Source organism: Agelaius tricolor, unplaced genomic scaffold (genome assembly GCF_023055355.1).
Source record: "Agelaius tricolor isolate 1412-34295 unplaced genomic scaffold, bAgeTri1.0.p SCAF_36, whole genome shotgun sequence".
Taxonomy (NCBI): Eukaryota; Metazoa; Chordata; class Aves; order Passeriformes; family Icteridae; genus Agelaius; species Agelaius tricolor.
In genome coordinates, this window is record NW_027269296.1 from 2886824 (window position 1) to 2914095 (window position 27272).

General features: G+C 49.5%; 1 protein-coding gene across 1 annotated transcript in view; it reads right to left on the reverse strand.

The window, feature by feature from the left end:
* Nucleotides 1-7435: 7435 nt before the first annotated feature.
* KIAA0319L (KIAA0319 like) overlaps nucleotides 7436-27272 on the reverse strand; it is a 30625-nt gene continuing 10788 nt past the window's right edge. The window contains exons 4-21 of the mRNA XM_071452988.1: nucleotides 26816-27083; nucleotides 24162-24263; nucleotides 23223-23320; nucleotides 21984-22071; nucleotides 20794-20886; nucleotides 20099-20231; nucleotides 19022-19250; nucleotides 18164-18287; nucleotides 17503-17635; nucleotides 16528-16676; nucleotides 16076-16227; nucleotides 15763-15901; nucleotides 15289-15448; nucleotides 13250-13392; nucleotides 12159-12281; nucleotides 11556-11646; nucleotides 11109-11200; nucleotides 7436-9162 (exon numbers count right to left, since the gene is read on the reverse strand). Of these exons, the coding sequence (XP_071309089.1) occupies nucleotides 8975-9162; nucleotides 11109-11200; nucleotides 11556-11646; nucleotides 12159-12281; nucleotides 13250-13392; nucleotides 15289-15448; nucleotides 15763-15901; nucleotides 16076-16227; nucleotides 16528-16676; nucleotides 17503-17635; nucleotides 18164-18287; nucleotides 19022-19250; nucleotides 20099-20231; nucleotides 20794-20886; nucleotides 21984-22071; nucleotides 23223-23320; nucleotides 24162-24263; nucleotides 26816-27083 (2505 nt within the window). The 3' untranslated portion in view covers nucleotides 7436-8974. The remainder of the gene's footprint in view (nucleotides 9163-11108; nucleotides 11201-11555; nucleotides 11647-12158; nucleotides 12282-13249; nucleotides 13393-15288; nucleotides 15449-15762; nucleotides 15902-16075; nucleotides 16228-16527; nucleotides 16677-17502; nucleotides 17636-18163; nucleotides 18288-19021; nucleotides 19251-20098; nucleotides 20232-20793; nucleotides 20887-21983; nucleotides 22072-23222; nucleotides 23321-24161; nucleotides 24264-26815; nucleotides 27084-27272) is intronic.

The following is a 27272-nucleotide window of genomic DNA, read 5'->3' on the forward strand; positions in this document are numbered from 1 at the left end:
CTCTCTCCGGTGCAGCCGAGGTGGAGGCACTGCCCAGGTGGCCCCGGTGCCTGCAGCCATCCCACAGCTCCTCGTGTTTGGAGCCAAGGCCAACCCGCGTGTGCCTCGGACCCAGAGCCCCTGGGGGGCTGCAGAGTGTTCAGGTTGGTGTTTTGGGGGATTTTGGCTGCCCTTTGAGGGTGCCGGGATGCTCCGGGATGCAGCTGAGGCTCAGTGGTTTGGGCTGTGGGGGCACCTGTGGAGATGGGGGCACAGGCAAGGGCCGTGTCCTGTGAGCCCATACGGGCCAGCACGGATGGGTGGCAGGGGTGGGTGCCTGTGCTTGCAGCCATTTCCACAGGGGAATCCTCCTTGGCCCTGGCTCTTGGCTTGGCAGGGGTTCCCTCTGCTGCTGCTGCTCTGGGCCAGGATGCACCAACTCATTCCCCTGCCCCCCTGCATCCCCCATCACCCACAAACTCCACATCCCCATATCTGCCCATGTGCCAGAGCAGTGTTTCAGGCTGGTGCACATAAAGTCAGTGTAGGTGGGCACTCACCTCCCACACCCCCATGGCCCTGCCCATCTCGTTTGCAGGACCAGGAGAAGGACACAGGACTCAGGGCTTTCTCACCCTCTCCCCACCCTGCAGCTCTGCACTGGGAATGCCGGAGGTGCCTTTGCCCATGGGAGGAGGGATGCAGCTGAGAACTCAGAGTCTTGACAGTCTGAAGGACTGTGGGGGCCTCCCATGCCCAGCACACATAGCTGTTAACTACAGTATCATGGGATCAAAACCCATCTGCCTGGTAAATGGGAGGGTCCTAGCCATGGCAGGGTGACAGAGGGGACGCGCCCTGACTTCAGTGACCTTCCCAGCCCTACATCTGCAGTTGGAATGGGACAATGGCAGGTACAGGGTGTGTTCTGGGGTTCCCAGGGCTGGCTCCTCTCAGGACAGGGGGTGAGAGGTACGTGGGGGCCTGGCTGTGGGCAGGAGGGGCTGGCTGGACATGGCGTGGCCGTGACTCAGCACCAGGAGCCATGGCCACACACACCACAGCTCCCTGCAAGGAGCCCCCGGGGGCCAAGTCCAGCCTCACGTCACCAGCCCAGCTCACAGCAGCCACAGGCAGCAGAGTCACTGCTCAGTGGCCCCCCAAGACACCAACCACTGCTGTGGGGCACAGCATGACACAGCCAGGATGCTCTGGCAGCAGCCCAGGAGCTCCCCCATGGCTGCTCCCCAGGGATGTGGCCCTGAGGATCCCAGACACGGCTCCCAGGAGCCAAGACAAGGGCCCAGCCCAGCAGGAGCAGTGGGCACAGCGTGTCTGGCAGCACCAGCAGCCCTGAGCCACCCCAAATCAAACAGAGTGGGTGTCCTGAGCCCGAGGCTGCAGAGATGCACCCAGTCCAGCCCCGGGGCTCTGCCGGCCCTGCAGTGCAGTGCCATGCTGCCCTGAGGATTTGCTGCAGCAGTGCTGGGGTCCCAGGCACTGCCAGCACTGTCAGGCTGCAGTGGGAGTCAAAAGCTCAGGGCTGAACCCACCCACCCTGAAACCACAGAGCCAGGGCTCTCACATCGCAGCCGAGTTCATCTCCAGTCACCTCGGCTGACCTTGGGCAGCCTCCCAGTGCTGGGAATTAGAGACACCCCAGCCCGAGTGGCCCACGCAGCCCCAGCCCGTGGCACTGCTCCCACAGCCCTCGGCTGGGCTCTCCCAGTGACCTTGGAGGGCTGCACCAGCTCCAGGGGATCCTCACTGCATCCGGGGCACCTCGCTGTGTCCCCTGCTCCAGCCCGGGCCCCCCCTGCCTGCTCCCACCTCCCTGTTCCACAGACCGGTTCTACCCCACTGCCCTCCCTGTGCCCAGACATTCCCTGTCATCACCACCAACCCCTCTGCAGCCCTGGGCGTGCCCCCCATCACCGACGGCATCCCCGAGCCCTCCCCAGCCCCAGCGCTGCTGTAAACCCCGAGCCGAAACCCACCCGGGAGCTGTGGCCTGGAGCAGACCCTCTTCCAGGAATTCTCCATGCCCGCAGAGCGGCTCTGAGTCCCCGGCCAGGGCAGCCCCCCGTGCTCTCTACGTGCCCCAAGAGCAGCTCCTTGCCCGGGCAGGGTGGTTTGCGGGCACCAGGCGGCTTTGCAGGGGGAGGCGGAGGAGCCGGGGGGCTGCCGGGGCCGGCCGTAGTGGCACCCACGCGTCCGCAGGCACCCAACAACCCCGGCTTGGCTATAAAAGGAAGAGTCTTTTTTTCCCCCCCGGCTCCGCCAGCGCCGCGTCCCTGGCCGAGCTCTGCAGCCGCTGCCCCGCAGGGGCCTTTCCAAGTTTTCCCATCCAGCGCTGCCCCCCCAGCCGGCTTCCCCCAGCTCATCCGTCCCCGGCAAACCCACTGCAGCAGCTGCTGAGTGTCTTATAAAACACCAAGAGGCCCAGCAAGCAGGAGGGAGGTGGGCGCAAGGGGAGCGCTGGCACAGGGTGCCCGGGGGAGCACCGCGGGTCCCGTCCTGCCGTCCCTTCGCCCGGCACTGCCCGTGTCGGGGCGGTGGGCGCATGACCCTGGTGCACCCGGCCGTGGTGGTCAGCGCTTCCCTCCGTGCCAGTCCGAAACGCGATGCCGAGGTGCCCAGAAGTTGGGTTTCCCACCCTATCCCGCAGGCGCGGGGTGTCCCCACTTTGCGTGGCGGAGGTCGCCTCGTCTCCCTGGGGAGGGGGCGACCCGCCCCGCTGCGGGGGGACCCCCGCGGGCAGCAGGGCCGGGTGCTGCCCGCAGAGCCCGAGCATTCACCACCCAGGACCCCTCTGCAGCCGGGACCTGCCGGGGGGGGCCCCACTGTCCCCCCAGCCACACAGGGACCTGCTGCCACCCCCGCTCCTCCGCCTGCACCCGGGCTGGCCCCAAGCAGGGGGGGCTGCGGTGTCCCCCTCCCCAGGGCGTCCCCTCCCCGCCCACGCCGAGCCGCTGCCGGCGCCCGCAGCAGGAGCATCCCCGGCCCCGGCGGGCTCAGCACCGGCCGGGCTCGCTGAAGGTTAAACCTTGGCGGCGGGGAAAGCCCCGCTGCCCCCCGCAGACCCCGCACCTCCCGCCCGCAAGGCCACTCACGGTGCTGGAGGTGACAGCGGCCGCAGCAGGCTGGGCTGGCGGCAGCGAGCTGCGGTGACACCCGGCACGAGCACGCTGCTTCTCTGCTCGCCTTGACTTTGCCACAGGACTCCTCCGGCTCGTCCGCAGGAGCTTGCAGCATCCTCCAGTTCAGCGGGAGAAGTTCCTCGCCAGGGAGGGAGGGAGGAGGGAGGGATTTAAGGCAGACCCTACCGGGGATGCAACATCTACGGGTGCAGTTGAAGACCCTTCGCTCGCTGGGCACCCCAAAGCTCCCTCCTCGCTCTCCCCATCCTGGTCCCGGTGTCTCGGCACATGTGCCCGATTCCGGGTGATCTCTGCTGAGAAACCCTCTCCTTTCCGGACAGAGACAGCCAGGGCTGCCACCAGCACGCAGACAGCCGGCCAGCTCTGCCACCTGCCCCACATCCCTCGGGTGCCCTCGGGGGTCCCAAGCCATGTTGGAGGGGAGCCGGCACACACCACTGGGCCCAGCAGCAGCCCAGGGCAGCTCGAGGGCAAAACGGAGCTCGTGGAGTGCACAGAAGGGTAAAACCTGTCACCACTTCAGCCACACGAGATTCCCATGGCCAGGGCACCCCGCGGGGATGGAGATCCCTGGGTTGCCCCAGGCCACCCACCTGGGGCGTCCCCAACCACGGGGCGGTTGTTCCAGCATCCCCAGCTGCCAAGTCCGGGGGTACAGGGCTGCTCTGCCCACCCGGAGCCCCACCTGTCCTACCTGCAGAGAGCTGGCAGGGCAAGGGGGACCCCCTGCCCGGGGCAGGACGCTGGGAGACACCTCAGCGTGGTTCCCAAAGGGAAAAGCCAGGGCCAGCAGCGTGGCATCCCTCCCGCGGCGGTCCCGGCGGCTCCCTGCCTGCCACGACACCCTCCCCACCCCGGGTGCGCTCTGTTTGCCTGCTATTTTTGGCAGCCTCCTAAGAGCTCCTCTCAGGCTATTAATAATGAGAGTGAGAAATTCGTTTGGCCTCTCCTATATAAGGAAAGGTAGAGGCTTAGAGGCAGCTAAATATACTGGCGCGTGCGGGAGCGAGCGGGGAGCCTTTGGCACCGCGTGTGGAAAAGGAGATTGTTTGAACAATGGAAAGACGGACTCACTCGGAGCACGGGGCCCCGCCTGGACCGACGGGCGGACGGACGGACGGACGGAGGGTGACGGTGCCCGCGGGCCTCCACCGCAGCAGCCGCATCGCCCCCGATGCCCCTCGGGGCTCTGCCTCAGCAGGAGGAGCAGCGGGAGAGGGGCGGCAGGGGCAGGGATGCTCGGCAGCTCCTGCTCCGAGCCAGCCGCGCTCGCCCCAAAATGCCTCTAACAACCCCCGGGGAGTGACGCTGGCCCTGTGCCCGGTCAGGAGGGACGTGAGGGGTGCTGGTGGTGGGGACCAGGTGGGCTGCGATGGGGCTGTGATGGGGCCACCAGTTCCCACTGGGACATGGCCGGCACAGGGTCGGTCCTGCAGCTGAGCCCCCGCAAATCCCGGCCTCTCTCAGGGCCGTGACCAACGCTGCTGCCCGGCTCTGGAACAGCCCCGGGGGCATCTCCCGCATCCAGCGGTGGTGGAGGTGACATACTGTGGCATCTCTGGCACCTCTGCAGGGTGCCACAATGTGTCCCCAGCTCCCAGGGAGCCACCAGCACCCTGCAGTGTGCCCACACCCTCGGCACAGGGACAATCGTTACTGTGTCCCCCCCGTGGCTACGGGAGACCCGGGCGAGGTGTGGGAGCTGCTGTCAGGGAGAGCCCGGCTGGAAGAAGGGAAGCAGCAGCAATCCAGGGAATCCTAATGACAGGAATGCGCTGGGGAGCAGCGCCAAATCCACACGGTCGGAGCAAGGACAGCACACGCAGCAGGATGAGTATAAAGACAGGAAAAACCGGGTTCCTCTGGCTCCGGAAAGAGCTTTTTGGGTTTTTTAACTCTTTGTAGCCACGGTGCTGCTTAGGGAGGCACAAGTGGTGCAGCTGCGGCTGCAGCCCCGACCTCCCCGGCTCCGTCACGGCCGGACAGGTTCCTGGCCTTGGCCAAATCCGGCACCCGAGGGACTGCGGGGCTTCCCCGGGCTGCTGAGCCACCAAAACACCGGGACAGCCGTGGTGGGAGAGCCCTCGAGCTGCTGCCTTGGCCACAGCTGCCTCAGTTTCTTGAGCTGTGAAATTCCAGCAATAAAACCCATTTCACAGACTGCGGATGCTCAGAGGCTGCAGCCCAGGCCCTGATCCCCCCCGGGGATGTGACACAGGCCAAACACTGCCAGAGGCAGGAGCAGCTCTTTGCCCTCAGGGCAGTGAGAAACCCCAATCTCCTCTTCAGGCGCTGCCCAGGGCTGCTCTAAGCTCTCCCCACCCGCCAAGCAGAGCCAAGTTGGGAGCTCAGCAGATCCGGCTTCCTCTGTCCTTAGGTGACATTGAGGGACGTGAACTCAGAGGCTCCAGCCCACCCCGCAGACCACGTGAACTCTGCATGGACAGAAGGACAGCTCTGAAGGTGAATCTCCTCCCCTCTCCAAAACACCTGTGTCCATCGGGTCCCTCCTGGTTGCCATGTGCTAAAGTGCTCCCTACACAGGCAGCCCCAGCAAGAGCTGGGTGGCCACAGTCACCTCCCTCAAGGACTCCACTAACTAATCAATGTTTCTCTGCTGCATGAGGAGGTGCTGCTATCCAGGTGTGGGGCAGCTGCTGCTTTGCTTTCCTGTGAAATCCAGTCTTAGGTGAGAACTGTCCCACAGCTGAAACTGGACAAAGAAGCAAAACGTCTTCCCATTTGCAAGAAACATCTTCCCATGTGCAAGAGGCATTTTGTTAAAAAAAAAGACTTTTAGTCTTGACCCAAGTAACACTAGAATCCCCAAACATCATTAACCAAAGTGCAGACAGGTTGGGCACCCCCAGCTATGCAGTAGGATGTGGAAAAGATTTAAGAGCAAACTATTTAAAAACTATAGAATCTGCCTCAAACATCTGCACCAGCACTTGAATATGCTAAAGGAAATAAAACTGAGTGAAGGTGCTGGTTCATCTGACAGATGTCTCAGCCTTTAACTTCCACACGTGGGCAACTTGTAGCCAGTGTCTAATTGTGAAATCATAAAGCATAGCAATGCAGAAACCTTCCTGAGCAAGGTCACGCTCACGGCGCTCGGGTAACAAACCAGCGGCAAAATTAGTGACACTGGGAGAGGAGGAGAGCAGGGAAAGGAATTCCAGAACCCCAGGGAGGCTCTGTGCACTCACCTGGGGAGGGCTGTGCTCCTGGGGCACTGCAGCAGACAGCCCATCCTGCTCCCACCTCGGGCCAGGAGTTCCCACCTTCAGCCCAGGGGGTTTCCTCACCTCTGTCAGCTCCACACATCCTTGTGCCCCCCAGAGCTGGGGTGCAGAGCCTGTCCCCATTCCCAAAGCCTTGGTGGCACTGAGGGTGAACATGTGGAGGGGGAAGAGGCTGCACAGCCAGGGAATACTAATGGGAGCCAGGAATCTAATGTGAGCTTGTGCTGTGCTGTCACAAACCTGCACTCAGAGATGGCAAGTGACTACGAGCCACTGGGCACAGAGGGAAGGCCAAAGCTCTCCCCAAACCTGGGTTGGGGTGCAGCCCCTCAGTACAGCACCCACCTGAAGGGCTGTGACCCCACAGTGAAACACAGGGGTGAAGGAAACAACTGCAGCTGAACAAAGGTGTTGGAGGTAACAGCTGCACTGACTGTAATTCCCTCTCCTGTAACAAGCAGCCAGGCTCACTGAAAGCCCACCCTGGGGCTGTTGAGAAGGGCTCTGACCCCTGCAGTGCCTGAGCCCCCACCTGCTGCTGGGGGCCCTCCCTGGGCTGGGCAGGAGAGAGGGGCTCCAAAAGCACAATCCCCAATGACCAGAACTCAGCAGAGCCCAACAGCTCCCCTCTGCCAGCACAAAGTGCTCCCACAGCTGCAGCCTCAGGGCACACCTGCTCAATCCCTGCAGCTCCAAACCCTCCTGTTCCCACAGTTTGCTCACTTACATCCAAACGAAGGCACACGAGGGTGGTGTCACCCAAGAGTTAAGTGTGGGGCCATGGGACAGCCAGCACTGGGCTGTGCCTCTGAGGAGCCTCCAGGGTCAGCCCTCCCTGTGTGTGGTCCTGGGTGGGTGTGGAGGGTGCAGGAGCCTCCAGGGAGGGGAAGCCTGAGCCAAGCCCCAGCTGTGTGCCAGACAAGAGGCAGAGGGTGGCCCGAGCTGTGACTCCAGCAAATGCCACAGCCTCAGCACTGGGAGAGCTGCAAGAGCTGGGCCTGAGGAACAGCTGATTGCCCAAAAAACAAACTCAGCAGCAGCCATGACTACATTCAGTGAGGGAACATCCCCTCACGTTCAATAGTGTTTAATCTTCATCTAGCTCAACACAAATCAGTAGTGCAGCAATATAAATACAACTGAGGAACTTAAAGCCTTTTGGCTTTCATAGCTCAATAAGAAGAAGAAAAAACAAAAAAGCCAATGAAACCAGTTTCCAGTTTTTAAATTAAACACAAAGAAAGGCAATGAACTGCCCACCCATCCCCAGAGAAGCAGTGGCATCCTTCATGCCAGCACGAGGCTGAGCTCTGCCCGAGGACAGGGTGCAACTCACGACAGCAGCACAGTGAGAAAAGGGAGTGGGAATGGGAAAGGACCCCCCTGCCTGCCCTTGGGCTCAGGCAGCAGGGACACAGTGACACGCTGTGCCACGTGCTGCTGGCACTGCCCACCACCCCTGGGCACCCAGAGTTCCCTTTTCCACCACAAAAGGACATCAGTGTGCTCTTGACACTGCAATAGGAGCACACAGGGCTCTGCAGCCACAACAGCACGGGGCCAGTGAGCTGCCAGCCTGAAGGAGCAGCCAGCTGGGGACTGCAGACACCAATCCCCATCACCTGGGATGTGCAAATTTTAAGGGAAAAAAAAAACAAAACCAAACCAAAAAACCACAGTACATAGTGTTCCATAACTGAGATATGGGTGATGTCCAGCCTCATGGACGGCCTGGTGACCAACAGAAGGTGCTGGGGCCACAGAACATGTCACAGCTTTGGAATGAAGCCAGACGTTGGACACAGGTACCAAAGGTGGGTGTGTGTGTCCCCAGCTCTGGTACCAAGCAGGACTTTGCTGCAGGAGGGGCTCTCCCAGCCTGGGCAGTAACCACAGGTCAGCTTTTCACACATGAACAGGCACCAAGTCCCAACACCCCATCATGAGAGCAGCCTGACAGTGATTTGGAACAGCCACAAACCCCTCTCCTACCTGCAAACTGCCAGAGTGTTTACATTCCCCCTCCTCTACACTCCAACAGCAGCCAAGTGCATGTGAAAGGACAAGTCTACATTAAAATAGTGCTCAAACCATTAGGGAAGGTGAGAGTAAAGGAGAAGAAAGCTGTTGGACAGCACAAGTAGCCTGTGGTAGGCTATGGGAGCCTGAAGGGAGCTCAGAGCACAGCTCAAGGACTTGACTTTCTTTCTCCAAGGAGCTCCAAGACAAGTGAGCTGAAGTCCACAGGTGCTCCCTCCACTGCACTCTGAGGTGGCTTAGGAGGGTCCTGCACATTCACAGTTGCTCCAAGTGGTTCTGTCCTGCCCTCTCCAGATGCCAGCTCCATCCTTTTCTGACTCTTCTCCTGGGGGTTCACAGTTGCCTTCTCCTCCCTTTGATTTCCCTTGAAGTTCAAATTCAAGTACAACCAGTTTTAACCGAAAAGAAACCCAGAAAACCAAAGTTATTTTCTGTGAAACGAGTTAGCAGCGTTGTCCTGGTCAAAGTGGCCTCCAAAGGCCATGGTAGGACAGGGATGGGATTGGCCTTCCCTGCTGAGCTCCAGCCAAGGCTGTCCAAGGGGGGCTATAGGATTTCCTCCCTCTGGCTCTTGCCTTTGAGGCTCAGCTGGCCGTTGCGCAAGGAGCCGTTCTGGCTGCGGAGCAGTTTCCCTTTTTCCCGGTCAGGCCATGTGAAGATGGCTTCATCACTGTCCAGCTCAGACTCTGAGTGCATCAGGCTCGTGTTGAGGACTTGGGCTTTCTGTCTGCCACCTTGAAGGGGAAACATTCCCAGGTTAGAAGAGCTTTTAACACCGGTGAGGACCTCACCTTGCTCCATCCCCTCTACGTCTCCTTTTCCGATCACGTCTAAGAGGCAGCAGAATCTGACTTTCCTCTGTGTGTCTCTTATTCCCTGTGATGCTGAAGCCAAAGTGATCCTGTCTCAGACACTCTGGCATGTCAGAGGTCACAACAACACTCCAAGACAGCACAAAGCACAACAAGCAGACAGGAAGGCAATGATGTGACCAGAAGGGGATGTGAGCACACGTGGGAGCTCTGTCTCCCTGACCTTGCTCGGGGCATTGCCTAGAAAATGCTTGGAGGGCTCACAACTGGAGTAAGAGAATATGCAGGTGTGTGAGGGAGATCTCTGCCATCTCACTACCCTCTCCCTACTCTCCTCTCTGCTACTCCTGCCTGCAAGGGAAGAGAGAAATTAGCAGGAGGAATTTAGATTAATGCACAAAGACGGGAGAGAGACATTTACTGATATTGTCGGCAGAGGAAATATTTAAATTTAGCTTTTCCTTAATGGAGAAATGCAACATTTCCTCTGTTAGCAGAAAGCTCCCTGGACATATCTAGCAGGGAAAAAGACTTCAGTCAGCAGCCAGCCTCAGAAACAGCAAGATGAGTTTAGTTACCAGAGAGCAAATGGTGAGGCACATTTAGCACATTTATTGCACAGTGGGCTCTGAGGTGACAGATGGTCAGATTAAAGCAGAGTTGGGTGCTGAGGGAGGGAAACACACCCAGGTTTCCTGCAAGGGTATCTGTGTTTGAGCAGTTGGGACAGCCTGGTCCTCAGAGGAACAGCTGATCAGTCTGTCACTGCAATGCCCTCCATGCTGCTCTTGGGCACTGCTCACTTTGCTGGAACACCATTAAGTGGGATAATACCAGGATGAGCAGTCATTTTCTGCTAGCAAACAAGGATCAGGGACTCTTTTCCATGCACAGTTAACACATCTCCTTCTCTAAACAAAACCAGGACACACTCTGACATGAAACACACACTCAGCAGTGCAGAGCTGCCTGGCTTTCAGCAGGGCTGTACTTGGCACATCCTTCCCAACACTTCCCTCTGTTCCTGGTCAGTCAGCAGGTGGCCATGGCTTGGTTCATGTATCAGATAAAACCACTCCAGCCTGAAATAACTCCCTGATCTTTGCAAAGCACTGACAAGCACTCTCAGGTCAGCAATGCAGGCAGGGAAGTGCTGGCTAAGAACACTGAAGACAAATCCTGCCCTTCTGGAATGGGCCAACGGACCTGTAGCCACATGGAGCACTGAGGAATTCATGGAGCTCCCTCTGAAATGCACCTGCTTACTGGAAAACTAGAGGATGAGCTAAAATGTGAAATTTTCACAGCCTGTTATGCACAGGAGCAAGAATAAATAAGTTGATGAACCAGTTGTTTGTGGTGGGTGAGTAGCAGAGCAGAAATAAACCTCAAACTCTCCAATACACAAGTATTTTGAGGTTGTTCTCAGGTGTTGATCAGTTCAGTGTAATGTTTAGTGCCACTGAATTCCTGCTTTGCTGCAGAGAATGACCAAAGAATTGCATATTGGCAGGAAGGGAACTACCAGAACCCAGGGAAAAACTTCAGAGCAGGAGAAGTTACAGTCAAGACCCAATTTTGGGCTTTCTGAGTCAGACTGTTCTGCACAGCTTAATGCATCCACTTCCTACTTCTGAGGTACCAGGTGGAGACACCAGGACCAGGCCAGTTTCAGCCCCAATTTCCAAACCTACATAGATGACTTTACTAAATACCCCATATACAGATCTGAGACAAGCTCTCAGATCTTCTGAGACCCCTCTGTCAGTCCCTACATCACGTTTGCTTCACTGTTATTTTAAGTCTACCAAAGAAGAGTCCCCAGTCAGCACTCTGGAAGTGCTGAGCTCTTCCCTCTCATGTTTTACCTGCTTTGGGATTTGGTTTTAACTCCAGGCTTTCTTGATCCGTTGCATCCAAAATCTTGTATTTGCTTTTTCTTTTGGATTTTCCTTTCCGTCTAAAGGGGAGAAAAAGGAATTAAGGAACAGTCCATTTCTAAAAGAGCCAGAAGAAAAACAACTCTGATCTTCAAAGCTAAAGCACTTGCTATTTAGGATTATGTTCATATTACAAAGCGAAACAGTAAAATGTTGCTCAGTTGCACATTTATAGGTTAATCCAAATTTTGCTTCTTAATATAACCCAGAGTTGTGGAACTTCAATATTTAACTTGAAACACTTAAGTGAGAAAACCCAGCATCCCAAGGCTTAGCAGATGACCTGCTGGGACAATGGGATTGAATCTTTAACCTCCTACTGCAGACACTTGGCTGTGAAACCTGGATACAGCAGGGGTTAGGTCTCAGTCCCACCTCTTGCAGCAGCAGATCACCATCCACGACAAGATTCCAAAGGCAACCACGATGACAAAAGATGCAATGATCACATACAGCACACTCCACTCTGCAAGCAAAACCCCAGAGATAAACACATTTTGGCACCTCGTACAACTGACAGTGCAGATTTTAGGGGACTGGCTTCGGGAAAGAAAAGGCAAGGCATGCCTCTTTGCAGAATTAGAGGCTGGCATTCCTCTTTGCAGAATTAGAGGCTGGCATTCCCCACTGGCAGCACCACCAGATCCCCTAGGGGATCCAGTGTGTGGATCTGCTGGGCAGTGTTCACTGTGTGCTGGTTTATACAATTTGCTCTCCTGTGGCAGGACAGAGATGACAGAAGAGAGCTGTGCTTTATACACCCAGAATAGACTCAACTTCAGTGAGTGTCCACTGGGAGGCTGTGAAGGGAGCTCACTCCCCTGTCAAACATCTGCCCAGAGGTGAGACAAGGGTCTGTGTGCTGGTGTCAGCATCTCATCAGAACAACAGGGAGACAGCAGGTGCCTGGCATGTGCCCAGCCTGGGTTCCAAACAGGGGTTTCTGTGCCAAGGTGCCCACCCTGGGGGGTCACGTACCGCAGTTGCTTTCGCCGTCCCCCATCTGCACCCGGAGGAAATTCTCCATCCAGAAGGGGTCACACACGCAGCGCTTGGTGAAGGAGTCGCAGCGCCCGTGCTCGGAGCAGTTCAGCTGACAGGCTGGGGGCCAAAACCAGCAAGGTGAACTAAATGACTCACAGGTGAGGCAAAAATGGGACAAAACAGTTCAATCCAGCCAACCCCTCCTGCAGGCTCTGATCTGAATGTGGCCCCTCTGTAGCTCATTCATAGCTCAGCCGTAATCACAAGAGGTGAGAAGTGCAAAGTAAGCACCTGGGCTTCCTGCCAAACTGAAACATCCCACTTCACCAGCAACATATATTTTGCCTAATAAATCCTCATTTTGATATACAAGTTATGGAATTTGTATATTAGTCAAGTAAGTGTTTTTAAACAAAGTTTTGATTTTCCAATTCAAACCCCGACTGTGAGACAGACAAGAAACAAACAGATCCTTTGGAGGCACCAAACAGAACTGAAAAATGGCTTCTGAAGGCCACAAAATGGTAAAATCAGGAAGTAATGAAAATAATTACTTTATGCAATTCTAGTTTTAAATCTCTAACTGATCAGCAAATGATCCTCACAGGATGGATCTCATAAAAGAAAAGCAGTGCTAATGTAAAGATGTAAAATAATGATAGAAGGGGAACATTTCCTGCAGACTGATGTTTGTGCTGCACAGGAAACAAGTGGGTTCACAGCTACCAAGATGTGCAGTTCATTGTTTTCAGGATGACACTGATTTCAGTGGCTATAGTCCATTAACACTGTATTTTAGTTTCATAAGCATCAATCTGCTTTTGGTTTTGTGAACTCTAATCTTCACAGCAACACTGCAAGTAATTATTTATAAGAAGTTGAATAGTGAATAGACAGAATTAATTGGTAAATAAGCAATTAGTGAATAGTCTAATAGACTTATTTTCTGTTTCCCATTTATTAACATGAAAGCTCCTGCAGTGAGTGTGTGTGGGCATGTGGCTGGTTTTAGCACCCTTATTTCTGTCAGGCAGCTGAAAGGAAGGTAAAAGATGTTCAGTCTATCCCAAGAGACTCTCACTTACTGACTGTGTTAATCTCCAGGGCCCGGAAGATGAGGAAGTCTGACTGTTGTTTCCTCAGTTCGTTCTTCAGCGTCCAGGCCACGTCTCGTCCTTTGAATATCTGATGGGGAGGCTGGTTCTGCACAAAGAACACCATCTTCGTGCTGGAAGAGAGGCAAAAATTATTAATTACCTGCTGCTTCTCCAAACATCAGGTGGAGAGCCACACTCTCCAGTCTGTCATTAGAGGGACTTACTCAGAATCTCAAATTTATTTGAAGACCGGACTTCTGGCTCTGTTTGAAAGCAGTAATGGCAGACCTGGTCTTACAGTAGAAAACCCTTCAGAATATCTGATCCATTCATGTTTTCCAAGCTATGGCTGCACTCAAATTTGCACATCAAGCAGATCTTTGCATGTTCATGCTAAGCATCAAATCCCCAGACTTTAAGGTCTTGCTGTTTTCATACTCTCCTTCCTTCCCTCCTCTTTGTGGGATCCTGAGAGTTTACTACCCTGAAACTTGGGGGTCCATTTACATGCTCAGAGCACAGAGCTCCAACACCAGAGAGTGGAAGTTTACAGTCTTTGCAAAATTGAGTTTGAATGCACCAAGTGCTGTAGCCCAAAACCAACCCAGGTGTGAAGGATTCTGTATTCTGCAGCTTTACTGCATTAACTTTATGATAGAAGAACTTGTTCCTCATGGCTTGCTCACCTTGCAGAGCCCTGTGGATCCTTTAGACTCACAAAAGGATGCATGAATGTTTGGGATTTATTATCACTAGTGAGCTCATGAGTCAATGGCATATCAATGAAACCCTCAGAGTATGTGAAAAAGAACAAACCAACAGTCAGAGGAAAAAGCTCTTTTTTAACAGCACAAGTTACTTTGACAGTGGAAGCAAAAATGGGATCTTAAAGCCATCTGTCAGGAAACAATCTCTGCTCCTTTATAACACTTCCCACTCTTTTGTCTGCTTGAACACATAAACAGATGAAGCATTAATGACAAGAGTCCCTTACTTGCCTTACTCAGGGGCGACTGGTTTGCTCATGGCAGAGACAGAGAGCTACAGTTACAACAGAAAGTGCTGGCTCCTCTGTTCTCAGCTCTCTAGGTTTGCATGGACAATGAATTCTGATTTTCCTGCTACAGCAGGCCATGTGGACACAAAGGAATCGATACATCAGAGCACTCAGCTAGGTGTAAAGTAACAGCAGATTTATTGCTGACTTGCTGCAGGACTTTAAGCATGTCCCTTAAATCTTCTTCAGTGCTTTAGGTACTTTAAAACTACTCCCCTTTTAATAAAAACTAAGTGCAATATTGCACTTATTTCAACAGATTTCCACTCATGGCTTGTTGCCACTCTCCAGGTAGGCAATACCACCCTGACCTACAGCCCTGATCAGCAGTCAACTTCCATGTGTTTAGGATAAATGCAGTTTTCTGTAAGCCAAATAGCAATCAAAATTAAGCTTTTCTATCTCTTCAAACAGAAATTACATTGGCTTTCAACATTTTTTATACATTAGGTTGAAGCAGTTGTGTAGCCAATAAAGCTTCTGCAGACTTAGTGGAAGATGCTCCCTGTCTGGGCTGTGTGGTTGGAACTGGATGATCCTTAAGGTCTCTTCCTACCCAATCCAGTCTGTGATTGTATGAGCTACCAATCTGGCATGAAGGTGAAGGGGATTGTTACACACTCTGGTGTGTTCTAAGTGTTTCAGCAAACTCCTGCACCAAACTCTGTTACTTTTCCAGCTGCAGAATATCCCTTTACAGAGTCTCCACAATTTTCAAAAAACAAATCAGATTTGTTCTTATTTTACAGGTTTGAGGTGAAAATACACCAGCAGCAGCAGTTTTCAAGGGCAATGCACCATCCCCAGAGGAGAAAGATACTCAAGACCTGCTTGGCACCTCTAATGCGAGCAGGAATATCAATGTTAACAACTCCACATGTCCCAGCGATCCAATCTGCTTTCCAAAAGGCCTTGATTTTCCAAACCCTCGAGCAATTCCTTGCTGTGTACCCTCCCAGATGAACCCCACCTTTGTTCAGTGTATGGCTGGATCTTTTGCACGGTGATATCTGAGTCGAGGACGCCCAGCAGCACCCCAATCTGCCGGATGAACATCCCCTTCTGCCGCTCCGTCAGCTGGCTCACGTTCACATCCAGGATCATCTCCACCAGGTTATTTTTCCTAGGATCTAGACAGAATGTAGATTGTACAGATCTTTAGAGTTTCTATTTAGCAGCCTGGGCACAAGGCAGGTTTTTAGTTATCTTTCCAGGATGTTTCTGATTTGAACACAGAACTACAGAGTGGCACTGTGGGAAGGGACACAAGGTAACAGAAGCAGTGAGAGTCAGCCCTCAAAAACCACAGGAAAACACAACCACATCCCCCAAACCTTTTGACATTTACAGTTCTAAACTAGACTAGATGACACATTTTAATCCCAGTGTGCTGTATCCAGCGGGCTGCAGGCAAAATGTGGTACGGCACAAAACTCAGGCTCACCAGGTTTGACCTCCACCGTGGTCCTTTCCACATCACTCTCTCCTTTGGCATCTGTTACTCTGAGGTGAAATGTGTAGGTCCCTTCTACCAGATTGGACAGGAGGAGGACAGGATGATGGTCTGAATTATTTAAGACTTCCTGGAAGGCAGAACAAAGTAAGTATGAGGAAACAAAGGATCAAAGCAGCACCATGTATTGTCATATTTCAGGATATGACAGAGTAACAGCCCAACAAGGAGCTTTGTATTTCCTCAGGAGCTGTCAACACTACCTTGCACTGATTTTTGTGATCCTTTACAAAAGAAAGCTCACCCCAGCTGCAGGGCTCCCCTCATCTCGGGTCCACAAGTAGCTGACAATCCCTTTATCATCAGAGGACTTTGATCCATCCAACTCTGCTGTGTTTGTGGGCAAGGTGATGACAACATTACCAGCAATCTTTGCAACAGGTGGCTTGTTTATCTCTAAATAAACAGAGAGAAAACACTTGGAGAAAGATCTTGTAATGCCCAATCAAAAATTACTGCATTAGATCTCCAGTGTACTCCAGAAATCCCAGTCTAACCCCAGGGAAGAGAAGGGAAATGCTGCAGGATTAAGCTGAAAACACCATTCCTCCAGAAAAAGGGAAATCTCAAGACCACTTCAGTGCTGTCCACATTGTCTCCCTCCATTCCTTACTCCTGTTGTGTCTCTGAACACAGGTTTTGCTGAACTGCTGAGATAACCAGTGGCTGAGCAGCTCTGCTCATGGCTGGACGTACCTTCCTTGACGATGACGTTGACGGAGCTTTGGCTCTGCAGGTTCCTCTCATCTTTCACTGTCAGAGTGAACTCATATGTCCCAACCTGGAGGCCTGTGACAGTGGCAATGCTGCTGTTGGCATTCTCCAGCTTCACACCATCTGGACCCCTAACCAAGACACAAGGGGTTTGGTTAGTTTTGGGCCTTTTTCAGGGGTTTTGGTAAGTTTAAACTTTGCACAGAGCACTGGAGGCAACCTCGCTCCAAACAGGAGCTTGGAAATAATAGGCCATTATAAAAATTAAAATTATGTTCTCCAGTTACAGCAAGATAATCTAAAGAATAAGTGCAGAATCCAGAACAAAAAGCATAATTTCTGGCAGGTTAATGCATTGGTTAATTTTAAACCAGAGGAACACTGATAACAGCACTTAGGTGTTGTTTACAAATAGTGGTACTTTCAGCAACTTGGCTTGTGAACTGCACAATGAGCCAATTTTGTAAAAAAAAAAGGTGCAAAGCAGTAACAGTCCTTCATTTCTAAGGCTTTGCACAGACATTGCATTAACAAACAGAAAAAGCTACTGCAAGTTGCTCATAGGCTTTTTCCTGAATTCCCTAAAGCATTTCAGGGAATTTAGAGTTGGAGAGAACTCTGCCTCCTTTAAACAAACTGCAAAAGCATCGAGTTAGGAGGCCCTGCTGTTGTTGATTACAAGGGTCAGTCTCTCCATGAGACCCAAGCTCCATTGCTGTGAATGGAAACACAGCTGAGCCACACCACGCTCAGAGCGGGAGCCAGGCCTAGAGATGAAGGCAAAGCTATTTCTCATGCTCAAAGAAAACCCCACTTCTTTCCAATCAAATATAAATCCTTGTCTTATTCAGGTAAAGCTTGTCAGGCCCCATGTGACCATGACTGAACACAAGAGAGGTGTGGGGCTGTTTTAAATGAAAGATTTGGATACACAAGAACATGGAAGGTGATACACACCGTGTTTTTTCCCAAAGATAGAAGACTATCTTCTGGTCATCTGAGCTCTTGCTGCCATCTAGAGTGGTGCTGTCCACAGGAAGAGTCAATTCTTTATCTGGACCAGCATCTGCCTTTGGGGGCTTGTTGTTCTCTGGAAAAGAATGCAGGATTTCTCACACACACACCATAAAGGTGAAGCTTAAAACACCATCAATAAGATTTTCCAGTACATCCCTTGCCCACTACCTTGTATTCAGATAAAGTGAGGTTAAAAGCAGTTAAGAAATTCAATAAGCATTTAATTCACACATGTGCAATAAAATGAAACTGAAAACTAGGAATTCTGATTTTTGCTCTCATTCTCTCAGTACTGCTCCACTTTTCCTGCCCCTGTCCCAGGACCCAGCACTGTGGGCAGACACAGCTGTTTGGAAATACAATCCTGCCTTTATTGTAGGAAAATATCAATTACACTGTGTAAAATAAGAGAATGGCCCACAAAGGTAATATTCCTACAAGCTTTCTTTTGCTCATTTATCAGCAATATACCAGCCCAGAATGTTCCTAAATCTGATCAGCTTTTCTGAAAGTCACCATAAGATCTAGAGGTCGCTGACAGATTGCTGCTCACCTCCAACCCCTGGAAGGGAAGCAGCAAGAGCAGGTAAAGGCAGCTTACCTGGCTGGACTATCACAGTGACCTCTGCAGTGGACTGGTGCCCAGCAGAATCAGTCACTATGAGCTGGTAGGTGTAATCACCTTCCTGCATTGCAGAGAGCTGCAGGACTGGTGTCCTCACACCCTGTAAGAAAAGATTTTCATGGATTAAAAACAATCCTCGTGCAGATGATGGTGGGCCAGAAGACTCTGATTCTAAAGTAACTGTTACCAGCACATTCTAGGGGGTTATTACCAACTCCTGCTATGGGAGCAGGAGTCTGTGCCACTTCAGCAAAGCTCTTGCAGCTAAATTTATGCGTACTACAAGGACACTGTTGTGGGGCATAACAAGAGTAATGCCATACAAGCAGACCTTTAGGGATTCAACAGTTCCCAACTCCAGTAAAATCTCTGGGGAGCCCTGTGCAAATCCCACACATTGTGAACCCGATTCATGGACTTTCTTATTCTATAAATTTGACAGTAGTAATAGTCTTTAAAACTAAAATGATGACACAGAAACAAGTTCCAACATTTACTGTTTAGCACTGAGAAGAGTCTGGCCAGTATCAGTGAAATTCAGACTCCAAGATTCAGCTCAAAAGTTCCCACCTCTCTCAATCCCCCTTCTTTAGCAGGTTTTAAAACTGCATTGCTCAAGAAAGGAACAGGATGCCAGTGGTGAGGCTGGTGCTCCAGCTCAGCCAGTAAACCACCACCAGCTTCACAAGGATTTAACCTTATGCACATACTTATATCACACATTTGCTCTGTAGGATTCTAAAAGACATTTGCTAACAGTCCATTAAAACTGGTTTGATTATAGACAAAACCCCAGCTAGTGAGCAATCCAGATGGAGCACAGGAGACACTGACCTGCATCTCCATCACCTTCCCTTTGCTGTTGGGGCTCAGCAGCCACTCGTAGCTGACGATGCTGTGGTCATCTGTGCTCTGGTTGCCATAGAGAGTGATGGAGTTCTGGGGCAGGGTGATCACCTGGTTTGGGCCAGCATTGGCCACTGGAGGATAATCCACTGCCTTCTTCACAGTCAGGTTAGCAGTGGTGGAGTTGCTGGCACCATCTGAGTCCACAACTGTTAGACTGAAGAGGGAAATAAGAAGTGATGGTGACCAGAGCTGAATACAGACTTTTCTGAATAGAAACTTCCCCCAAATGTCCAATTATCGGCCTCAAAGTGATGCGAGTAATTCAACAGTCACATCCATCTCTCACTTGAAATCTAACAACCAGTTCCAAGGTGAAACACAGAAGTGCATTCTAACCCCCAAGTGGCCTGGACACAGCACATCTCCTCAGGTAGGCTGGTACCACAAAACACAACTGCTTTCTGCTAAATCTAGACCTGAACATGGATGTGGTAAGTTCATGCCAACAGGTGGGTTAACAAGAAAGCAGTGTTCAGTAAGAGGCACTCCAGGTTATTTTACTTTAAATGGATCTGCTGATGCAGTGATGGACATCACACCAAAATACAGGCCAAAGGAAAAACACAGGACAAATACAAAAGTAAAATCAGCCACCACCTATTGCCCAGGTTGTGCATCAATCCATTATACCTCATTCACTTATCTGAGACAAACACATTGCATTTAAAAACTGGATTTGAAGACTGCATTTCTTCCTAAGCCTTTACCCAAAGAGTTTAGATTTGACATTTCAAGAGACATTTTGCAGCACTGACAGACCAGCCATCATCTTAACCAGGGCTACAAGGCAAGAATAAGAAGTAGCTGGACAGCTTATCTCTCCTGAAGTGCAAAGCTACAAAACTGCTTGAAAGTGTAGGAGTGGAGAGAGGGAACATCACAAAATGGAGTTCTCTCCATGTTCTGTGTTGGGTTTTTTTAAAGCAGATTAACACTTCAGGAATCTCATACATTTCACTCGTAAGGGATAGGAACTGATGGACTCTGCCAGGTGTGACCTACCTGAAAGTGTAATTCCCAGGTACCAGGTTGGTGAGTGTCAGTATGGGAGTGTCACTGGAAACCTTCTCCTCCCTCAGGGGACCCTTCAGCTCTTCCCAGTGGTAGCTGATAATTTTATCATCATCAGTGCTTTCTGTTTCAGTAATGGAGGAAAACACACACACACACAAAGAGTTGGAAAATGCTGCTTCACAGATTCCAATGGTCAGTCCCCACTTCTGCCCTGGGTTTAGTATTTTTGGCTGAAGCCCAAAGTCCCTATTATGCTCAGACACCCAAATTGTAACAAGTCAATGCTAGCTGGGCCTAAGACAACCTGAATTTGTTTAAAGGAACTCCTGAAAAGCTCTAGTGCAGGCCAGGATCACTGAAGGTGGCGTGTCAGTAACTTACACATTTGAAGTTTAGCCAAGAGCTCGGTAAGTTTGACTGACAGTAATTACTTTTTGATTCTGAGCAGCAACCTCCAGAGCTTTTCCTTTTTTAGGAGATTGGCTCAGGCCAGTGCCCTTCAAAAGGAACATGGAGAGGTGCTGCTGTGTGTGTTCTGCTCTCCTGGCCAGAGAGGCCAATTCTTTTCACTGAACTGTGTTTGACAAGGTCATTGTTTCTCTTAAACTTCATGCAAAAGGCCAGCCCAGGACCAAACACAAAGCCCCCTGCTGGATGCTGCACTAAAACCTGCAGGTACTCACTGCTGCCGTCGATAAGAGTGGAAATGGTTGGCAGGGAGATTTCCTGGAATGGTGGGGACACGATGGCAACAGGAGGCTGATTCACCCGGGGCTCTGCAACAACAACCCAGCTGTTACCATCACACTACAGGCACAAAGTCCTGGCCAAGGAACTGCAAAACTATCAGCAACAGTGATTTGTGCTTCCAGCATGTTCTACACCAGCTTGGGGAATCAGTGCTGCCAAAAAGGGCTTCAAACAGTGTGGGGTGAACAGCCAGCACATCAGTGCTCTGGGAAGGCTGCACTGCATCAATTTTTCCCTACTGGGTCAAGCACCTACAGCTTCTTGCCACAGTGTGGCTGCTGCTCTGAAAAGTGAAGGATTTTGGTGCATGCTGCCAGCTGCAAACTCACTGCTTATAAGGAAATGATCAGCCACAGCACCCAGAAGACCAGCCACACACTCTTGCTAATTTAGGGAGTGCAAGAGCCCTTCTTTGCCCACAAAGCTTGTACAAGAAGTCTTGCTGAAGACTGCAAAATGAAGGGGTTTTATTGACACTTGTGGTTGTCTCTTTAGACAGGCCACATAAAAAGTGAGGCAGCACAAGATGCTGTACCTCCACCAGCTCACCTGCAAACCAAGTCTTACAATAGGGAATGAGATTTGACTTAACCTGCCTGTGGTTGGGAATGATATTTCTTATGGACAGGAAAGAAAGGAACCTCCAAAGGAGCTTCAAAGCTCTGGCTTCTCTTGAGTTTTTGCTCCTGCTGCTATAAGATTTTTGTCAGACTGCAGCTAGTTTTTATGGAAGCAGTGGCCTTTCAGGGTGAGATGTTTGCTGAGCACTTCCCTAGCAGGATTAGAGCTCTTTTATCAAGTGGTTGGCTTGATACAGTACAGCAAAAATAGCAATGTTTAGCAATAGCTTCCAATCTCAGGAAATTATTTAATATATACATATATATGTGTGTGTGTGTGTGTGTGTGTGTGTGTGTATATATACACACATATATATGTGTATATATTAAATGATGTATATATTAAATGATGTATATGTTAAATGATGTATATATTACATGCTGCAAGTTCATAGCACAATGAACTATTCCCACACCAAACCAAACAATCTAACCCCATGGTACAGCTGCCTTGGCTTGTCAGAGATGGCTGAAGTCAAGGAAAACCCAATCCCAGCACTCACTTGGATTCACTGTTACATTCACATATCCCTCTCCATGAGCGTTTTCCCCATCCACAACGACTTTGAACTCATAGAGGCCAACAGTAAGCTGGAAACAAACACAAAGGATTATTTACCTACAGGTTGGTGGCACCATGTCAGGACCTATTGGAAGGTCAAGTTCCTGTGCTTTGGCACAGGGGCACCCAGGCAATTGTGCTTCAGCCTCTACATACACAGCAAAGGAGGGTTTCCAGGCCAAAATGGCATCACAGGTATTTTAGTTTATAATGGCTATGCAGAAAGACTTGTATTTATTTCTCTCTGCCACAGGATTGTCAGTCAAGCTTTATTTTCCAGCAACAAAAGGCAAACAGAAGAGAGATAATAGAGATTAGTTCAGGTTGTCTGGCCACAGGAATCTGAGCTAGCAGATTGCATTTGAGGTGAAAAAGGCTGCGTGTAAGAAGAAAATCTCTTCTTGTGTATTTTTATAAATGCAAGTGTTTCTTCTTTTCCTTCTAGGTGACATGAGCCAGGCAGTCACCTCTTCACCATCCACTACTGAGCCAGAATGAGAGGATGAGGGACCAGGTGCTGGATAACAATCTTGACACCCAAAAGGCTGAAACCCTGACAGAGACCTGCACACTCTTTTCCAAAGGTTTGGCTCTACATGATATCCTCACTAAAGCCTGTATAATTTTTTTCTGAGTGCAGTAGAATCCAGGCTGCTCAGAGGAATGTCTCAAGTACAGAACTGTATATTCACAGTCCTTAGAGTCATTTCCTTGTTAAGAATCCCCATGTGCAGGAACTGGCAACCCTTTCCCTGTCAGAGCTTGTCTAAGAGCAGCATCAGGGACATGTCATGAGGTATTGCAGGGTTCTTGTTAATGGAAGCAGCAAGACCCTCTTCCAGTGGGCAGTACAAGGCTCAGACCTAAGCAGACTACCCCACTGTTCCAGGAATATTCCCTCCCCTTGTTACTGTTAAACTGTCCCATTTGTGTGCCTTGTCACACTGCTTGTAGGCAGCTTGTACCTCCTGAAATCAATTTCCTCCTTCCCTCGTGCCAGATCAATCTCCTTTTTCTAAGAGCCTCAGAAGAGGGCTTGCAGTCCAATGTTGGCTGCCTGCCCACCATGCAATTTCCTATTCACCCTGAAACCCCAAACAAGTCTTTCCTGGCTGGTGGGGTCCCCATCTTCTCCACTTGGCATTTAACACAGCAGGATAGGAAGTAGCCAAAGCTTTACCTTAGACAACTTCAGGGTCTGGGAGTGCTTCTCTGCCATTACTCCACTATAGTCTTTTGGATGAGTAATCAACTCCCACTCATAGGAATATGTGGTTCCTTCAACAAAAAGAAAAGGTCCAGATGGTTTTTTTCAAAGCCTGTCTTTCTGCCATGCTAAAGAACTGCAAAGGTATTAAACATTTACAAGGCACATTCTGCTGCACTGTGGAGAAATGAGACAGCTTGGGCTGTGGCTTTTTGGGAATATACCCAGGAAAAGAGACAATCTGTGCTTCTAAACTCATTTACTCTGGAATCAAAACCCATCTTTCAGCCTCCAAGGCAATAAAGAGCTTTGGAACAATCACAGCTCCAGGATAATAAGAGAGAAAAGCCTTATCACATCCTCAGATCCTGCAGACACAGGAATGCCAATTTTTGAGCAGGAATGAATCAATCCCTGCTGCCCACAACATGGATCACACCTGCTTCTACAGCTCCCACTGCCACAGTGGACAGAGTTAAGAATTTTTAAAATACCTGCCAACAATTTGATTAAATGAGGAGTGTATAGAATGTGTTCCTCAGCAGGCAAATACCCCAGTTCAGATTTTGATCACTTGCTAAAACAACTCAGTTCCTATCAGCTAATACCAAGAATAGATGCTAAAAGTCCAATTCTTCCTCATACACCACCCTGAGAACGTGCCATCTCTTCTCCCATCTCATCCCACAATCTCCCAAATCCACTGGCTTTGTAGCACTTTCCATTTTTTTTGTGCCTCACTATTTTCTCTGAGAGGCAGCACAAGGCAATAGCTGAGTATGAAAAATTTCCACAGGAAAGTGCTCTCTGACAAAAGACATTTTCAAGACTGCCCTTAATTCATGCCACACATAATGACTGTTTGCCTTTTCACATCCCAAGCCCTTAGCAGAATTCCCAGGGAAGCTTTACCAGGTGGTGGTTCAGGAAGCACAAATGCATTCAGCTGAACTTCATTCTTTGGCAGGGTCACTTGAACACTGTCTCCAGCAGAAACCACCAGCTCCTTCATAGCTGAAAGGGACAAACACAGAATTGGAGAGGAACAGGGGAAAAATAAACCCCAGCTTGGTTTCAGTTGATGGAATAAACCCCAGCTACAAATGATGATGTATTTTGTAAACATCCTGCTCCTCAAGAGCCCTCCCATCTCAGATTTTTGCTCTCCTTGTCAATGTAAAAGCACTAATGGGGGGTTACAATTTTTAGTCACCTCTCTCTTTGCAGATACTGGGCTGAAACCTGGCCCTTGGGCCCTGCACAGGGACTCTCCTCACCCAGGTCCAGCAGGATGGGAAGGGTTTTACTTGACAGCTTTTTGGCAGAGAACTCAGCTGCAGGCTCATGGCACAGCAAGACAAACACTGCTACTTCCAAACTGCAATTCCAAAGCTTCACAAATATATAAAGAATCCACAGAATTTCTTCTTTGAAAAATTGCTTGAGGGCTAAGAGAATTTTTTTAAACTTGCATAGCTGCCACACTGGGTATGGAAGCTCAAGATACAAACTTGGTCCTTTTTTATTTATATTTTCTTTTCCACCCCCTGCTCAAGAATTTTCTTGCCATTCCATTTCAAATAAACTGACAGGTTCCTTTTAAAAACTACAGGATAACCTTGAAAACTATAGCCAGGGACATATTTTTTTCTGCTTTCTATTAGCATTAAGATAACCAGAAAATTCAACACATTTCATAAAAACACCTCTTGGCCTTCTCATCTCTTTCTTCCCTTCCCATTTGCTTTATATTTATCTTTTTATTATTGGACCTGGGAATTATGAATAGAAAATATTCATTCTTTAGTTTGACCCTGTCAAAGACAATGTTTCAGAGGTATGCACAAAAAATCTAAATTTAAAAAATGGGAAAAAGGGACCTTAGACATTCTGCTATTTTCCCACCTTTATTATCTATTATTTATCTATCTTCCAATTTTAATAGCTAGTGGAATTAACCACCTTTTTTTTCCCTCTCAAATACTCCATCAATCTTTCACCTTCAAAGAGTTCCAAGGCAAGAAGCAATCAGATCTCATTAGGAAATAATAAAAACAAAACCCAGACAAACAGATAAAAAACCTTGGAAAAACTACTCTTTACATCATCTTTGCATTGGTTAGCAAAACCAGGAGGCCCTGGCTATGTTAGATGTCCCAGACAAACCAATGAAGATTTTTAAAGCATATTTTCCACTTTTAGGTGGGGTAAGCCCTTAAAAAAAAAATTTTAAAAAAATTAACTTGTCAGCACAAGCAGCCAATGAACTTCCTGCCAAAACCATCTTTGGGTGCAGTGCTTCCCTCACACTTTCCATTTGTTCCCTTGTAAGGGAAAGGCACCCTAAATTCAAAAGCAATTGAGCAGTGAATGCTTCAGCACCCTGGCTGCAGTGAGTTCTGAGACAGCACACGGGCAGTACACGCCATTCCCTGTGTGCAGCCATCCCCCAGGGAGAGCTGCCAGCCCTGCCCAGGGAACAGAGCTGCCAAAGGGCATTTTGGCCTGGGTGCACTTGCAACAGTCTGTTTTAGGAAATACCAGTGTGAACAGGAACATCAGCATGCTGCAGAGCAAAGCATGGGCTAACAGCCAAGTACACTGTTCTCCACGGCTGAACTGTGCAGTGACACTTCAGGGACAGAAAAGAATCAGTTACACCCTTTTCTGAGCACACATTAAGATTTCTGCTGGATTTGATGGATAGCAGTGTGCCAAGGCTACTGGAAAAACATTTCCCAGGACTCTGCCCTGCATCACATCTCAGCCTTCACGTTGGGAACTAAGATATCCTCATTAATTCCCAGCTGTCCTCACATGCAATGGTCACATGCAGATTTATGATGTTCAAGTTCCATTCCAGACCTCAGGAATTACTGGGATCCAACAGCACATGTGCTGACACAGATGCCTCAGTATTTTCTCCAAGGTACCATAATTATCTATATATCTACATATATTTTATATATTTTTAATGCATATTTCATATATACTATAGATATAAAAAATATATCTGTATCTATATATAATAGACATAGATATATAGATATATATAGACATAGATATATAGATATATCCACACACATATATAGATATCTATATATTTTAATATATATTTTAATACATATATTATATATTATACAATATATATACATATATAGTATATTATATATACTATATACTATACTATATATAATATACTATATATATAATTATATTATATATAATATACTCTATATCTATATATAATATATAGCTATATATAGATATATACACATATATAGATATATAGCTATCTATATATTTTATATATATTTATACTCATTTTAATGTATATTATATCTATTATATAATCTATATATCTACATCTAGATATAATATAGATAGATATAGATATAGATATAGATATAGATATAGATATAGATAAGATAGATAGATAATTATGGTACCTTGATACCATATATTTACAAATATATTTATAATATATCTATATATATTCTTCCACACTGCTGTGGCTTGAAAAAGCCTGAGCAGGTGACATTTGCTGGAGCCCTGCAAGTCCTCACCTGGAGTGGTGGCAGCAGTGCTTGGGGCTGCAGCAGTGCTGCTCTGGGCTGTAGTTACACTGCCATTTGTGGGCACTCCACTGGGCACAGAAGTCTCTGCCTGTGCCTTTGCTGTGCTTTTCACTGGCACAGGGCTGGCTGTGGGAAACTGAGCATCATCAGGCTGCCCAGGCTGTTCAGTCTTCCCTGGAGCTGTCAGGTCCAGTGCCACAGGGCTGGAGAACGTAGCCAGCACTGATGATTCTGGTGCAGATGTTCCTGTGTGGATCTGGAAAGGAAGAAGTTGTCTGAGTTTGACCTGAACACTGAATGGCAGTTTGAAGTTGCCTTTCTCCTCCTCCACAGTTAGTGAGGCTGAAAAATCCCTGGTTTGTTTTTCCAGAAGCAGGAATTTTTACAGCTTCCCCTTCTCTTTTCTGAAGTGTTTCTTCATGTTCTTCCTCCAGAGCACACAATT